The sequence below is a fragment of the Ictalurus punctatus genome, chromosome 6, assembly GCF_001660625.3.
Source record: "Ictalurus punctatus breed USDA103 chromosome 6, Coco_2.0, whole genome shotgun sequence".
NCBI lineage: Eukaryota > Metazoa > Chordata > Actinopteri > Siluriformes > Ictaluridae > Ictalurus > Ictalurus punctatus.
In genome coordinates this window covers 10,273,362-10,291,108 of record NC_030421.2, presented here as the reverse complement: position 1 = coordinate 10,291,108, position 17,747 = coordinate 10,273,362, and the positions used below count along the sequence as shown (strand labels likewise).

The following is a 17,747-nucleotide window of genomic DNA, read 5'->3' as shown; positions in this document are numbered from 1 at the left end:
GAATGGCTTCAGAAAAACAAAATCCGCCTTTTGGAGTGGCCAAGTCAGAGCCCAGACCTCAACCCAATAGAGATGCTATGGAATGACTTGAAGAGAGCCATACACATGAGACGTCCAAAGAATATGACAGAGCAAAAGCAGTTCTGCCAGGAAGAATGGGCTAAAATCCCTCCTGAACGATGTGCAGGTCTGATCCACAACTACAGGAAGCGCCTGTTTGAGGTTATTGCTGCCGGGGAGGGGGGATCAACCAGTTATTAATTGTAAGGGTTCACTTACTTTTTCCACTGCCATTTTGAATGTTGAATGAGAGTGTTCAATAAAGACATGAGGGATCAGAATTTATTTTGTGTTATTGTTTTAGGCACATTATATTTCTCAATACCCTTGACTTAGATGAAGATCAGATCACATTTTATGACAAATTTATATAAAGGCATTCATTCATTCATTCATTCCAATTCCAAAAGGTTCACACTTTTTCTTACCACTATACATATTTATGCATCTGATTGAAGGTTTTGAGTTCAAGTGTCAGGATGGCTGAGCGGTCTAAGGTGCCAGACTCAAGGTTCAACTCTTCCCCTGGTTAATGGAGGATTCTGGTCTCCAACTGGACGTGTGGGTTTGAATCCTACTTCTGACATGAGATTTAAAAAAAAAATTTAAAACTCGGTTATTGAATATAAATACAAGGATTTTAACATGACTATAGTTTTATACTTATGTATTAAATTGAAGATGACGTCCAACACTGGAAAAGTTCATGTGGGGTGAATACTTCTATTCAGTGCCTTGAAAAAGAAAAATAATCAGATTTGTGTGGATTACAAATGACACTTTCGCAGATTGTTCCAACCAGTATTTTTTTTTATTGCCTACCAATATGATCTTAAAGCAAACCTTCAGACTAGTACTTAGACTGGTAGAACAAACTTGTTCCTGGAAAAATAGCTTTAAGTTTGTTGGAGTAAGTGCAAACCAGCTTTGCACACTGTTTGAGAGTGATTTCTGCCCATTCTTCCTGGCAGATTTGCTACCGGTTCTTCTGGTTGATTGGACGTTGTTTGTAGACTTCAATGTTCAAATAGTGCCAAAGATTCTCAAAGGGATTCAGATCTGGACTTTGACTTGGCCATTGTAGAACATTCACCTTTTTGTTTTTAACCAATCCTGCATTGCATTGGCCATAGTGTTTGGGATCATTGCCTTGCTGAAAGGTAAAATTTCTTCCATGCTTTTAGTTTGTTTGTGTTTTTGCAGACTGCAGCAGGTTCTCTTGTAATATCCACCAGTTCTGAAGATGAAAAGCATCCCCAGAGCGTGATCATATATTTCCCCACACCATATTTCATTGCTGGGATGGTGTTAATTGAGGTATGGCCTGTGTTAGGTGTATTATATATGTTTGCTACACATGGTGTTTTGAAACCTGCCCAAATACAGTATCTCGATCTTGGTCTCATCACACCAAAACCCACAAAAAACACATGTTCACTGGTTAACTATTCTGCTTTCATGTGGCTCTTGAGCAATGGTTTCTTTCTCACCACCCTCCCACACAGTCCTCAATTATGCAGAGCTCTTGAAAGGGTTGTCTGGTGTACTTTCAATCCACTCTCAACCACTGTAATCTGTAACCTTGTATAGGTAGTGCTTGGGTGGTGTGATGCACCTTCCACTTTCTTCAATATTGAGAAAAGTGCTTACTGAGATGTCCAACCTCTTAGATATAATTTTACACACTAATACTAAGTTATGAAACTCTATTACCTTATCATTAACTGTTAGATACAATTTACATACTACTGCTATGCATTAAGTGACGCTTATAGGACTATTGGTATTATTTCGCGTATGAAGGAGTAGTTATTAAAAACTAGCTCATGCAATCTGATTTACTGTTGTAACATTATAAGTTGGAGAAATACCCAATAAACAACAAATGTGGCAATGAGGTTAATGAGAAGACTGTTTTTTGCCTTAAGAAAAAGACAAGGGGAAAGGATTAAAGGTATGCATTTTTCTTCAGTGGCTGCTGAAGGGTGGCTGCTTTTTTGCAAAAAGGGAGGACAATAAATGAAATGTTGTGAAAAAATGTACAGTGGGGTCCAAAAGTCTGAGACCACATTGAAAACCTGCATTTTTTTTTTCTTTAAAAATTGGAAATAAATAGAAGGTTTTAGAATTTTTATATCGTAAATATTCTGTACTATTTCTAGGTCACTGTTTTGTACAAAAGGTCACATTTTCCTCATGTCTAATCTCTTCTATTGAAGCATGTGTTCATAGAACACTCTGATAGATTTGATCTAAAGGGCTCATAAGGTTTTGAACAAACTTTTGGAGTCCATGCCAGCTCAAGTGTACACTGTCATTAAAGCAAAAAGGGGACAAACCAAATACTAAGAAACTCTGAAATTGATGTAAAGGTTTCAGATTTGACTTTTCACTCAAGTTATTGTCAATAATATAATTTGTAATGAAAACTGTTGTATTAAATTGTAAAAGAATGCAATAGAAGCATTTTTACTAGGGCTTTCCGACTTTTGGACATCACTGAATTTGTGGCAAAATGTAAAAAAAGTATATTTTTATATTTACAGTGGCAAGAAAAAGTATGTGATCCTTTTGGAATTTCATGGTTTTCTGAATAAATTTGTCATAAAATGTGATCTGATCTTCATCTAAGTCAAGGGTATTGACAAATATAATGTGTCTAAAATAATAACACAAAAAAAATTCTGATCCCTCATGTCTTTATTGAGAACAACCAAAAAACTTCATAGTGCTTGTGGAAAAAATATGTGAACCCCTGAGTTAATGACCTCAAAAAAGCTAATTGGAATCTTGTTAAGAAAATGAGTTTGGAGGTGTGGACTACAGCTACTTTGACTGATAAAAACCCCTCAAACTTTTGGAGTTTGCGCTGCACAAGAAGTACACGCTTATGTGAGCTACGCCTCGCCAAAAAGAGCTTTCAGAGGATCTACGATCAAGAATTGTTGATTTACATAAAGCTTGCAAGGGTTATAAAGTGATTTCAAAGACTTTAGAAATTAACCAGTCTACAGATAGGTAAACATTCTACAAATGGAGACACTTTGGGACTGTTGCTACTCTACCATGAAGTGGATACCCAGTCAAAATAACACCAAGGGCAGAAAGAAGACTCATCAATTAGGTAAAGAAACAACCCCGAATGACAGCCAAAGATTTGAAGGCATCATTGGAACTGACTAACATCTCTGTTCATGAGTGTACAATACATAAAACATTGAACAAGCAGGGTATCTATGGAAGAACACCACGAAGGAAGCCACTGTTTTACTAAAGTTTGCAAAAGAGCACTCCACAGTGGTATTGGCAAAATGTTTTGTGCACTGATGAAACTAAGATTGAACTATTTGGAAAAACCACACAGCACTACATCTGGTGTAGAAAGGGCACGGCATATCATCATGAAAACATCATCCCAACCGTAAAGTATGGTGGAGGAAACATCATGATTTGGGCCTGCTTTGCTGCATCAGGGCCTGCCCAGCTTGCAATCATTGAGGGGAAGATGAATTCCCAAGTATATCAGACAATTCTTCAGGATAATGTGAGAATGTCTGTACGTCAGCTGAAACTATGTAGAAGTTGGGTGATGCAACAGGACAACAACCCAAAACACTAGAGCAAGTCCACAACAGAATGGCTTCAGAAAAACAAAATCCACCTTTTGGAGTGGCCAAGTCAGAGCCCAGACCTCATCCTAATAGAGATCCTATGGAATGACTTGAAGAAAGCCAGACACATGAGACGTCCAAAGAATATGACAGAGCTAAAGCAGTTCTGCCAGGACATAACTGGACTTCTTCAATAACTTGTTGAGTTTGTCAGCCTCCCCAGCCTTAATTCCACCTCCCCAGCATGTCACAGCAAAGAACATGGCACTGGCTACTACAGACTGATTGAACATCTGCAGTAGCTTGCTGCTCACGTCAAATGACCTGAGCCTCCTTAGAAATAACAGTCTGCTCTGTCCCTTCCGGGAGAGAGCTTCAGTGTTTTCCGACCAGTCCAGATGTTGAGCTGAAGGTGGTTATCCTCAGACCATCTGAAAAAGCTCTCCAATACGCCTCTGTACTCCTCCTCCTTATCTTCACTGATGCAACCCACGATGGAGGAGTCATCAGAGAATCTCTGGAGGTGGTATGTACCAGAGTTGTAGCTAAAGTCAGAGGTGTATATGGTGAATAGAAAGGGTGAAAGCACAGTTCCTTGAGGTGTGCCGGTGTTGCACATCGCCACATCTGACAGGTTGCCCTGCAGTTGGACGTACTGTGGTCTGCTGGTGAGATAGTCCATGATCCAGGCCACCATGTTGTGGTCTACCCGCATGTCCCAGAGCTTTTCTGCAAGTAGGGGGGGCCGGATGGTGTTAAATGCATTTGAAAAATCGAAAAACATGATTCTGAATGTGCTTCCCATCCTCTCCAGGTGTGAGTAAGCCCTATGCAGTAGGTAGATGATTGCATCGTCCACGCCGATCTGGTATGCAAACTGCAGCGGATCAAGGGAGTCACTTACGATCAGCTTCAGATGCCTCAGGACCAGTCTCTCAAAGGTCTTCATGACATGTGAGGTCAGCACCACAGGTCTGTAGTCATTTGAGGTACTGGGATGACTTTTCTTGGGCACCGGAACAATGCAGGAGGTCTTCCACAGTTGGGGCACCTTTTTCAGCCTTAGAGAAAGATTGAAGAGGTGTTGAAACACACCTGCAAGCTGTGTGGCACACACCTTGAGCAGCCTGTGGTTGATGTTGTCTGGGCCCATAGATTTGTTGATTGGGAGCTTGGATAGCTCCCATCTCACCTGGCTTGATGTTATTAATGAGCTGGTGGAGGGGAAGGGGGTCACTGGGGTGCCTGTGTGTGTGATTATTCTTGTATTGTCCGCATCATCAGGAGTGGGCGAATGTCCATTTGAGCTCTCAGGGGTGGGGGCTGTGTCAAACCTGTTGAAATACCGGATTAGCTCATTTGCATGTTCCAGGCTGCCCTCCATGGCTGGTCTGGAATTTTTAAGCCCAGTAATCCTGTTCATGCCCTCCCATACCTTTTTGGTGCTGTTTTTTTTTTTCCAGCTTGCACTCTAGCCTCTCCCGGTAGCTGTGTTTTTGCTTTCCTCAGCTCCCTCCTTAGCTCCTTTTGGACTGACCTGACCTCCATATTGTCTCCTGCCATGAATGCTCTCTTTTTCCTGTTTAAGAGGGTTTTAATGTCTTTGTTGATCCATGGCTTGTTGTTTGAAAAACAGCGGACCTTCTTTGTGGGTACAATGCTGTCCTTACAAAAGCATATGTGGTCCGTAATACACTGGGAGAGTCCCTCAATGTCCTCTGCGTGATCCTCAAGGAACAGGTCCCAGTCTGTGGTGTCGAAGCAGTCCTGCAGGGCCTTTTCGGCCTCACTGGCCACACCTTTACGAACTTGGTGGTGACAGGCTGCTGTTTGACTACAGGCTTGTGCACAGATGCAAGGTAGATCAAGTTGTGGTCTGATCTGCCCAGAGGGGGAAGGGCAGTGGAGCTATATGCCCCCTTCACATTGGCATACAGCTGATCCAAGATTTTATTCTCCCTTGTTTTGCATTTTAAATATTGTGTGAAGTTTGTAAGGGTTTTAGAGAGGGGGACATGGTTGAAGTCCCCGTTAATAATCATGAGTGCGCTCGGGTGTTGTGTCTGAAATTTTGCAATGGCGGAGTGGATGATGTTACAGGCGTATGCCACTACTGCCGATGGTGGAATGTACGCAGTCACAACAATGGCGTGAGAGAACTCCCTGGACGAATAGTATGGTCTCAGTCCCACAGCCAGTAGATCTACATCTGGCATACACATGCTCTCCTTCACCGTTATGTGTCTAGCGTGGCACCATTTTGAGTTAACAAAGACAGCTATACCTCCTCCCTTCTTCATACCGCTCTGTTTTCATCGGTCAGCTTGCACTAGTGTGAAGCCAGCTAGCTCTACCAAAGAATCATTAATGTTCCCTGTTAGCCATGTCTCCATGAAGCACAACAAACTGGCCTCCCTGTGCTCACGTCAGTGCAATCTCATCTGTCTTGTTGGCCGATCTTACATTCCCCATAACAACTGATGGAAGGCAAGGTTTGAGTCTCCTTTTTCTTTCCCGCTTCTCTCTAACCTTCGTGCCTGCTCTCATCCCTCACCTGTGCCTCTGTAGCGCCGCTGGTATGTCCGTCGGCAAGGCCGTTGCTCTAATCTGATACATCAGGAGCTGCTCCCTTGAATAAACAAGCATTGTCCGAGTAATCTTGGTGGGTCCAAAATACGGCAAGAAAAACATTTAAAATGACAAATTCAGGCATAAATATAGACAATAAGGTGAAATAAAAAGTCTGGCATAAAACCAGAACGATAGAAAGTCGGAAAGAGGTGAAAAAAATAAGTTAAAATTAATAGCTGCAGGAGCTGCTGTGACCGGCTGCTGCTCGTGTCGGCGCCATTTACCAAATTTCATTATAATATCAGCAGATCTTTAAGTCTCTGTCTTGTTTTGTGGGAGAGCCTTGGCTAGGTAGTGTTTGGGTGGTGTGATGCAGCTTCCACTTCTCAATATTGATCCAACAGTGCTTACTGGGATGTCCAACCTCTTAAATATAATACTTATGTAAGAAGCAGCATTTTTCAGTTTTTGCTTTTCTTCAAAATACTTGTTGACCAATAATTCATTTTGACTTTGAAAATTCACTGTAATAGTGAATACTCCCTGAACTAGATATAGTATGCAACTGAATTATCAGTCTAATATGGCATTTCCCACTATCTGGAATAAACTGTAACAAATACTACACAAGGGAGAGCTGGCAGTGCCTCTACACCTTGCACCATGACTACCCCTAGTCACAATAATCTGCTCTTTTATTTCCAAATATACAGCAAATACCATATTGCATTTTATATTTTTATATTTTTGAACAGTACTGGATGCTATTGTCTTCTGTAGCCACAGATTCCTGTTCTTGGTTAACCTCATGTGGTCTTCTGCTCTTGTCGCCAGTCCCCCTCGAGGTTGAATATGTTGTGCATTCTGAGATGTTTTCTGCTCACATCGGTTGTAAAAAGTGGTCATTTGGCCATTCTCCTCTGCCTGCTCTCACCAGCAAGGCATTTCGGCTGTCATAACTGCAGCTTGTTGGATGTTTTTGCCTTTTGCACCATTCTGTGAAAATTCTAGTTTACTGGATACACTATCAGAATCTACTACAAAGGCGGGACATAGTGTTGCTGCGAGTTACATTACATTTACACTTACAGCATTGAACAGATACCCTCATCCAGAGGGACTTACAGAAGTTAAAGGACATTGAATTTTAGCTCATTTATACAATCAAGAAGTTAAGGGAAGTTGACCTTTTCTGGGATTTGAAATCACAACCTTCCGATTAGTAGTCAAATGCCTTAACCAGGTAAAAGTTTAAGAAAGGATCTGTGAATTGTATGGCAGTTTGTACAGAAATATGGTAGAAATATCGTTTTATTTTGGAGCTCAGTAAGGCAGTATTTGTATATGTTGGGTTACTGGCACAAACCACGGATGAGAGCAAAACAAATAGTGTGCCCCCTATTTGTATCATGTTAAGTAAAAAAAAAAAATCTCTGACACTCTACCACTATCAAAAAGTTTCAGATGTGAATATGACTTACATTAAAATAAACAATGTAGCTACAGTATGATACTAAATGCAAGAGACTGGTCTAGCTTGTAAAAACTGTTCAGAAAATGCCAGCTCTACTTTACATGGTCACCAGACAAGATGTCTACCTGCTGCCTACAGTAATCTTTCACTAAAGTCAACTGGGACCTGGCCAGTGTGCTCAAATGTATAAGTTAAACATGTATGACAAAAAAAACAAAAACAACGTTTTCAGTTCAAGGGGCTAAAACTGACACACTGGTCATATCCTCACAAAATTCCCTAATATTAGACTGGATATTAAGCATAAAGTGAAAACATGGAGGAAGAAGAAGAACAATACTTTATTCTGTGTGATGCAAGGCTTGGTTACTGCACATCTTCGCTCTGGTCTGGGAGGCAGCTTGCTCGGTGGATGCTTAGGCTTTACTGCTGGACCAGGCCTTGGTGTAACTTTGGACAGAGAGAGAAAGATTCAAGGAAGTGCAAAAAGAGGCTGGTGAGAGAATGCCTGTTTATAGCTGCTATAGCATGAGTGGGACCTAACTTAACCCCATTAAATATAACTATAAACAAAAAATGGATAGTGTTATAGAATATGTCGTTATAGGAAAATCAACCTTCATTTTGTAACATTTACTTCACTTCACATTTTACTTAGTACAAGTATTGTTTTAATTTGTCTCATATGTATGTGCTGTAATACTGTAATACTGTAATACTGCTGTAATACTGCTACGTGGAAGCTTATAGGCACTTTTCTACCACAGGAACCTTTTTATACTTCGTAAAATATACTCTATATATACTCTAAATATACTCTAGAAAATATTGCTGACATAAAATATGTAGGGAACTTAGCCAGCGGTGGGCGGAGCACAGACACACAGGAGGCCGTTTTAGTGTTGCCCATGGAGAATCTTTATTCAAGATAGTTTGTGAAGGGGGGTGTGCGTGTGTGTGTTGGAATGCGATCGTGCGGTGAGGGTCTCAGTCGTCTGCGGGGTTGCCGGGGTCGCGCTGGGGTTTTCCTGAGTGACGGGGCTTCCGTTTGGCTTTCAGCACTGGGGCGCTGCTGAGGGCTTCTTTCAGGGCTTGGAAGGCCCGCTCTGCTTCTGCCGACCACTTCACCCGGTCCGGCTGGCCCTTCTTGAGATCTGAGAGGGGGGAGGCTACAGTGAAGAAGTTAGGCACAAATCTGCGGTAGTACCCCGCCAACCCCAAGAAGACAGGTACCTGTTTTTTTTTATGTAGGCCGGGGATAGTCCCTTACTGCCTCAATTTTCTTCATCTGGGGCTTTAGTAGGCCCCGGTCAATACGGTACCCAAGATACTGTGCCTCAGTCAGACACAGGTGGCACTTTTTGGGTGTCAGCCCAGCCTTCCGGAGCTCTTTCAGGACCTCCCCCAGGTAGAACAGGTGTTCTGACCAAGTGGAGGAGTGGATGACCACATCGTCCAGGTAGGCAGCTGTGAAGGCCCGATGAGGCGCAGGACAATATCCATCAGTCGCTGGAACACTGCGGGTGCCCTGTGGAGCCCAAACGATTGGACCCAGTATTGCGTGTGGCTATTCACCGTGCTGAAGGCCGTGTTTGGTCTCACCTCTGGGGCCAGGGCCACTTGCCAGTATACTTTGGTTAGGTCCAGGGTGGATATGAACCAGGCCCTCCCCAATCGTTCCACTAGATCGTCCACTCAGGGGAGTGGATAGTCGTTGAACTCTGAGACCTGGTTCAGCTTCCAGAAGTCATTGCATAGGCACATACTTCCATCGGGCTTCAGCGCGACAATGATGGGGCTGGACCAGGGGCTGTTGTATTCCTCGATGATGTTGTCCCGCAGCATTCAGCCCATCTCCTCCTCGATAGCCTTGCGGCGGGCCTCTGGGACCCGATAGGGCCGCTGCCGCACCACCACTCCCGTCCGGGTCTTGATCTCATGGTGGACCATCTGCATCATCCTTGGGGAGGTAGAGAACAGATCCGTGAATTGACCCACCAACTCGTATAGCTCCTGTCTTTCCCGGGAGTGAGGTCTTCACCCAGCGGGACCAAGGTACCCTCGTCATGTCCTGTGTCTCTTGCCGCAAACGCAGACACTACTGGCGCCGGCTCTACCCATTTATTTTGCAAGTTCACGTGGTATGTTTGTGTCTTCGCTCGCTTACCGGGCTGTTGCAGGTGATAGTTTATGGCCCCCTTCCGCTCGAGGACTGTGTATGGCCCTTGCCACCGGGCTAGGAACTTGCAGGAGCTGTTCGGCACCAGTAGGAACACCTGATCGCCAGGTTGGAACTTCAGGGGTTGTGCCGGGTGGTCGTCCACTCGTTTCTGCTCCTCCTGGGCGGCTCTCATATGCTCCTGGACGAATGGGGCCACTCAGTCAATCCTCCCCTGCATCTCCTGCATGTACTCGACAACCAAGCGAAACGGGGAGGGCTGTTCCTCCCAGACTTCCCGGGTCATGTCCAGCAGTCCTCGAGGTTGCCGTCCGAAGAGGAGTTCGAAGGAGGTGAAGCCCGTGGAGGCTTGGGGGCACTCCTGGATGGCGAAGAGGACATAGGGTAGGAGGAGGTCCAAATTTCTCCCTCTTCATCTACCACCCATCGTAGCATCTGCTAAAAGGTCTGGTTGAACCTCTCGATGAGCCCGTCGGTCTGTGGGTGGTAGACGGACGCCTTTAGGTGCTTAACCTGCAACAGCTGATACAGATCAGACATTAGTTTGGAGATGAAAGGCGTACTTTGGTCCGTCAAGATGTCCTTTGGTATCCCCACGCAGCTGAACAGGAGCATCAGTTCTTTTGCGATGTTACGGGAGGTGGCTTTGTGGAGCGTCACCACCTTGGATTATCAGGTGGCGTAATCCAGGATGACGAGTATGTACTCGTGGCCCCGGGCGCATTTGGGGAGTGGTCCCACGAGGTCCATGCCAACCTTCTCAAAGGGGATGCCTATGATGGGCAGAGGGATAAGGGGAGCTGGCGGGGGCCTCCGTGGGGCGGTGCGCTGGCACTGGGGGCACTGTTGGCAGAAGCTCCGGACCTCTGCATCCATCCCCGGCCAGACAAAGCAGTCTTTTAGCTTTTCTATGGTGTTTCGTGCCCCCAAGTGGCCCCCGAGCAGGTGGGTGTGGGCCAGGTGCATCAGCGTCTGTGTCTAGGTCTTGGGGACTACCAGGAGGTCCACAATTTCCCCTCAGCGGCTGGCCCGTTGATGTAGGAGGCCTCCCCTGATGAGGAAGTAGGAGGAGGGGAGCCTCTGGTTCGGATTCTGGTCGACCCCTTCTATCTGCCGCATCTGGGCCCAGCAGTGTTTCAGGAGGTCGTCCTCCTTCTGCTCCTGCCCAAAGTTCCCCTGCCAGTTTACCTGTTGGAACACAGATGAGATCGGGTTTGAATGTGTGTGCGGCTTACTGTGGCGTCCCCCTCATCTTGCGCCAAGCAGGCATGCCAGGTTCGTGTCTCTTTCGCTCACTGGGGAGCCCTCCTGGATTTGGGAGCTGGGCTGGCCGGGAACCTTGGCCAGTCTCTTTCCAGAAGCAGCGGCACAGGGAGGTCGGGGATGATGCCGACTAGGAGTGGCCAGGTGCATGTTTTACCCGGTATCTGGACCTCAACCGCGGGGACTTCCTGGGCATCCCCATGGACGCAGGTTACAGTGATAGTCCCGTTACGGCTGATTTCTTTTGGCAGGATTGTCAGACGGGCGAGGGTCACTGTGCTCCCGGAGTCCAGCAGGGCGGTGACCGGGCCCCCTTCGACCCACACAGTCAGGGTAGGGGCTCTTGGTGGGTTTGGCGTGTGGAGGGCGCACTCTGCCAGCCAGGGTTTCTGGGCCTTCTTCGGTGTCTCCTGGTCCGGCTCCGTCGGCATAGGCTCGTCCCCGGGCGTCCCATAGGCGGGCTGGGAATATTCTGGGCAGGCTGCGGGACCGCCGTCCTTCCCTGCCGAGTTCAAGGGTGGCCAAGGCACGCTTCAAGGTGGTTAGGAGTTCCTTGGGGCTTCCCCGGCGCCTGCATTCCCACTACCTGGTGTTCTGTGGGCAGGAAAGTCCTTAGGAATCGATTCAGGCCACCTTTTCTGCCACCTCGGTGGCGGTATATAGGTCAGGTTGGAGCCACCTCTTGGTTATGCGTAGGAGGGTGTCCATCTGACCGTGTGGCTTGACCTCCAGCCGATAGCTCCACCGGTGGAACTCTGCCGCCTCTTGGTGGGGGGTTCACCCACACCATGTCAGGATCTCCTTCTTCACTTCCTCATAATCTGCTGCCTCCTCTGGAGAGAGGGCATAGTAGGACGTGCGCGCCTCTCCGGAGAGCAGCGGGCCGAGGATGCATGGCCACTCGTTGCTGCCCCAGTCTTCGCGGTGGGCGAGTCATTCAAAGGCCTCTAGGTAGACCTCGATGTCATTCTCGGGGGTCAGTGGGGGAGGCATCGGACCTCATGGCTGGGATCGTGTAGAGGCGTGGTGGCTGAGGGGGTCGTTGCTTTCAGGGCCACCAGTTCCCGGGTTGCGACCTGCAGACTGTGAGCGAGCTGCTGCGTCACGGCTTGCTGCTGGAGATTCGACTCCATAAGATGCTGCAGTGTGGGATCCAATTTTTTTTTGTGTGTTGTGTGAAGTGTGAGGTTTTACCAAGAAGGGAAAGAGGAAAGAAGGGGGGGAGGACATTATCTCATTATCTATTAAATTTTTTTTCTTCTTCAGGTGGGTGGGTCTGTGCTCATGCCCACATCCTCCACCAGTGTAGGGAACTTAGCCAGCGGTGGGCGGAGTGCAGACACACAGGAGGCAATTTTAGTGTTGCCCGTGGAGAATCTTTATTCAAGATAGTCTGTGAAGGGGGGTGTGGGTGCGCCCACGCGTGTGTGTGTGTGCGCGGGGTTGCCGGGGTTGCTGGGGTTGTGCTGGGGTTTTCGGGAGTGATGGGGGTTCCGTTCAGCTTTCAGGCAACACGCGGTAGCAGCCAGGGGGCAGAGTCTTCGCTCGCGTCGGAGTCATATGTACTGAGAGCCTTCTCTCCCTTTGCGAGCGGAATATCCCCCTTTTATACTCTCCCCTCACCTACTGGATGGTGGAATTCTTCCATGCTGTGCGCCATTCACCGGCCGTGTGTGTGTCGGCAACCCCACCCAGCCGCCATGTGCTGTCCGGCCGTCCAAAACATTGGTGGTGCTGAAGCAGAGCTGTCTCTTCAGCACCACCGCGGCAGTCACGGGAGGAGCAATCTTTGACTCTTGTGCGCCGGCTTCCGGCCCATCGTCACAAATAGTACAAATAGTACAAATAAATAATTTTTTAAAAATCTGGACTACAACAAAAATACTGTTTTTGCAGTGTAGAGCAGGGGTCAAGCTCATTTTAGTTAACAGGCCACATTAGACTGATTCCAAGTAGGTTGGACCAAAAAAATCCATTTAGCAGATTAAGTCCATATACATTCCTTATAAGTATTCACTCTCTTGTACTTTTCCACATTTTGTAGTGTTACAATCTAGTAACTGTTTCTGGAAACTTGCTAATAAACAATTACCCATCATTAGCACATTTTGTTAGTAGCCAGGTTTATAGCTATGAGTTTACTACTCTATTTTGCCCCCTAGTGGGGCAGACAATAGCTAATTTTTAGATTTAACTTAATCCGTGTTCTAAATTAAAATCCTCGTTGTACTGTAATTAAGTAGGTTAGACACCCTTGGGGTAGAGTATGTGTGCTGTGTGTAGGACAGTGTTGGGTACCTGCAGTATGTTTGTTCACATGCTGTGCTACAGGTTCTCTGTGCAGAACTGTGTGACTAAATTCCTCCTCTATGAACTGCAACACAGCCAGAGACAGAAACCCACAACACACACACACACAGTGTAAAAGAAAATCATGTGTCTGTCACAACAACCCAAGACAGTACCCCTCGCTGCCAGCAGAGGTCAATAATGAGCTGTTCATTTCCTGTTTACTTCCTGGGTTGGGCACATGCTCTTCAGTTTATATTTGCCATTGAGTCTTGCCATTCTCAAGTTGCGTCATGTTTTTTTGGTAGCCTATTTGTGTGTTCTGACCATTTTGCATTTTGACCATTGCCTGCCTAACAACAGACACATCCTCCCTCTTCTACTGATTCTGGTTCATTACATGAACTACTTGTATTTTATTACTTTTAATCAACTTTTATATGTTAATGTGTCTTTTATGTATTTAGAATTAAAGGCGCATTAGGTAAGTTTAGTTTCTTTTTTATAGATTAGGTCTTAAACGTTTAGGTGGGTTCCATACTTGAATGATTTCCAACCCATGTTCATGAAGCTCCGCCCCCAGGATCTATAGTGGCCCATAGAGTAAAGTGTCTATAAAATGATTGACAGGAGGCGGATCTAAACACAAGCCTTCAGGAACAGAAGTCATTTTTCCAAACAAGATTTATCAGTGAATTAATACACTAAGGCAATGGCTTAATGCCTTGCTTTTTAAGAATTTTTTTTTTTTTGCCATGTTTTATATATATATATCTTCCAGGTTATTTGGACCGATTGTAAGGAATAAAAAAAAAAGGTTAATATAAAACTGCATTTTCAAATGAACAGGTCATAGGTCACCAAGATATCAGCACTTTAAAACTAACACTCATATAGCACAACAACACTATGTCTGTGTGTGTATTTGTGTGTTACCTGTGGGTCCAGGTGCTTGCTGATGTGTTTGACCAGAAGTGGGCGTTTCAGCAGCGAGTTGACCGAGGGCCGGTCTCGGGGACTGACCTTAAACAGCTGTGAGAGCAGCAGCCTGAGTTCAGCAGTGTAACGCTGTGATATTGGAGTGTAGTGCCCCCTACATATCCTCACGATCAGCTGCCTCAAACTGCTGCCTTCAAACTGTTAACACATACGCAGTATCACAGACAAGCAAATGCACCCACACTGATCCAATAATCAGAAACACAATCTTTAAAAAATCTGATATGATATGCAGGAAATTACTGACATTCTATTATTATTATTATGGATTATTATAGTTTGGGTATAAATGAATGAATGAAAGTACAGTAAATGTAAGTGTTCATAAGTTTCTATGTGTATGGGTTAATGTGTGTGTGTGTGTGTGTGTGTGTGTGTGTGTGTGTGTGTGTGTGTGTGTCAGACATTTTCACAAGTCCCTCAGGTCCAAGTCAAAGGCAAGTCTCAAGTCTCTGTGGTGGAGTCCAAGTCAAGTCTCAAGTCTCTGTGGTGGAGTCCAAGTCAAGTCTCAAGTCTCTGTAATGGAGTCCAGGTCAAGTCTCAAGTCTTTGTTCTATTTTTAGCAATGGTTCTTTCAGCTAGTTATTGTAATTAACAGTGTATGAGGATAAATCAATTTTGAAATATTAAAACTGAAATATGAAAACATAAAACTAAACATGAAAAGGACATGGAAACATTTGTACTTGTTGAAAAGGGACAGCAAGCAAGCCCCTGACAGCTGTGTAACACCACAACTTCCCATTGGATTAATTGATCGCTTTTCAAATTAAATCACAAGAAGATCATCATAAGGTAAGGCTTGGCTATATTGTTATTGTTTGTTGTTCATGTATATAACAGAACTTTTCCAATAGGTGATGAACACGCGCCTTCAGATGCATCACGCGTGTATATAATAATCCTGGCTTAGTGTGTTTAGAGATTAATTGTTGGGATATTTGCTGCTGTAGCACATACTGATAGAGAATGAATGACTGAGGAATGAATAGAAAAATTTGATGCTATCATGTGGGGTAGTAAAGAAAGAACGCAATCGGGAATGCCAAACCAAAATGACTTGTGTTTTTCATGAGTCTCTATCTTCAAGTCCAAGTCAAGTTTTGAGTAATTTTTTCACGAGTCCAAGTCAAGTCGTAAGTAATTATACAATCACCTCAAAAAGTGTTAAAGAAATCAAAAGTTATGTTAAAGAGATTAAGTTATGTTAATGAAAAGTTAAAGAGAAATCAAAATTTCTATTTAAGGCGGAGAAAATGTGCATTTTGATTCAGAAATAAATTTACACGTGGTCATTACCTTCACTATTTATATTTGTCTTGGAAATAAATTTCACCAAGAAGTGTTTAAGAAAACCTCTTTAAGGCAATGAAAAATATATGTTTAATCTAGTGTGTCTAATTCTTTGGTGTACATGTGCTCCTGAATGATATTGATTTAATTCAGTTACATTTTAATTTGCATATTTTATTTATTGTTACAATACTGAAATTTAGAAATCAGATTTAGATTTAAATCCCTAATGAAAAAACTAGAAGCGAAAAAAAAAACCTCCCTGAGATGACATGAGGAAGAAACCTTGAGAGGAACCAGAGTCAAAACAGAACCCATCCTCTTCTGGGTGACACTGGATAGTGGGATTATAAATAATTTATATGTTTGTCATATTTTGTGTGTGGCTTTGTGTGTGGCTTTGTGTGTGAGATTGGAGGTGTGTGCACGTGTGTGTTTGCACGTGTGTGTGAGAGTGTGTGTGTGTGTGCACGTATGTCTGTGTGTGTGTGTGTGTGTGTGTGTGTGTGTGCGCACGTGTGTCTGTGTGCGTGTGTGTGCGTGTGTCTCTGTGTGTGTGAGAGTGTGTGTGTGTGTGTGTATTGTATGCGACTGCAAATAGTGGTTTGTTCTAGCACTCACTGGGTGTCTTAGTGTGCAGAGCTCATAGAGGACACAGGCGAGAGACCAGATATCTCTGTAGAACAAAGACATATATAAATACACAGGAGCGAGAGAGCAAGAGAGAGAGAGCAGGAGATATATATATATATATATATATATATACATATATATATATATATATATATATATATATATATATATATAGAGAGAGAGAGAGAGAGAGAGAGAGAGAGAGAGAGAGAGAGAGAGAGAGAGAGAGAGATGGAGAGAACCACAGAGCTAGTTTTTCATCTTAGCTGCTAAAAGTTTCTGTGGTTTCTCAACTTTGCCAGCTTCCTTCCTAAGCACTACGTGGCGTCTGTGTATGAGAAACTGTACAAGCACACACAAACACACACTGTATGTTTAATGCTTTACAGTTTGTTTATCAAGACTTATACAGGGTCTGATTTTGATAGATTATACAGAGACCTATACAGGTCAGAAGGTGTTGAAGGTGAAGAATTTTCTATAACAGTAGCTCAAACAGCATATAATTCATATCAAAGGTTTATATTAATGTGATCCTTTTTTCATATTAACAACAAAAGACAGAAAAAAATGATAGGCTGGCAAGAGAACAACTGTAATTTAAATATTTAACAGTAACTACAAAAATAAATGTAACTATAAACAGATAAAAAGTAAGATGTGTCTTTATTAAATGAACAGTTGTAATGGTTGGCAAATTCCTGTGGTGTAAGCGGAATAAAACACTTTGGAACATAGGAAAATAATTAGTGTAGTAGCCTTATTTCAGGTTTCTACTGTTTAAATTCATTATAATATTTTATAGTCTTATTTCAGGTTTCCATTGTTAAATTCATTGATATATTTTACTTGTGTTAAGCAGACATTTAACATTGTTTATCTTTCCTTTGTTCTCACTGGTTCTTACTGTGCATGCTCAGTAATGGTATGCTAGTTCAGCGTTAAGTAACAGACGTAAAAAAAAAAAGGCTATTAAGATGTACACGTTTGGGAGAAAACAAGCTTTTGACTGTAAGGGATTACAGTATGTTAGACAACAAACAGATTGTTGAGAAGATGTGATAAAACAAGTGGATTATACTGTACAACAATTGAAAGAAAGTTTGAGTTTGAAGAATAAAGAAAGACTAAGGATATTCCATGGACAGGGTTGTGAGTATTTCAACATGAAGACAAGAGCTAAGATACAGTATGCATCAAACTTGTAAACTAACTTCAAGAAAATCACGTCACGTACAGTCAGGGTGGTAACAGTAATTCCGCTTCATCACACTACTTCATCGTTAATTCGCTTCCTACAACTGCATGCCCCAAGTGTTTTATTCCATAATTATTATACAGTGATCTGTAAAGAACTAAATGACGGATCAGGCAC

The 17,747-nt window shown here is 43.9% G+C and overlaps 1 protein-coding gene across 5 annotated transcripts in view; it reads right to left on the bottom strand.

Moving 5' to 3' along the window:
- LOC108266669 (serine/threonine-protein kinase Nek5) overlaps nt 1–17,747 on the bottom strand; it is a 46,468-nt gene that overhangs the window by 12,990 nt on the left and 15,731 nt on the right. For all 5 annotated transcript variants that reach the window (XM_017470299.3, XM_017470300.3, XM_017470304.3 and 2 more), the window contains 4 exons: nt 16,361–16,415; nt 14,384–14,584; nt 13,457–13,532; nt 8,057–8,166 (listed from right to left, as the gene is read on the bottom strand). In XM_017470299.3, the coding sequence (XP_017325788.1) occupies nt 8,057–8,166; nt 13,457–13,532; nt 14,384–14,584; nt 16,361–16,415 (442 nt within the window). The remainder of the gene's footprint in view (nt 1–8,056; nt 8,167–13,456; nt 13,533–14,383; nt 14,585–16,360; nt 16,416–17,747) is intronic.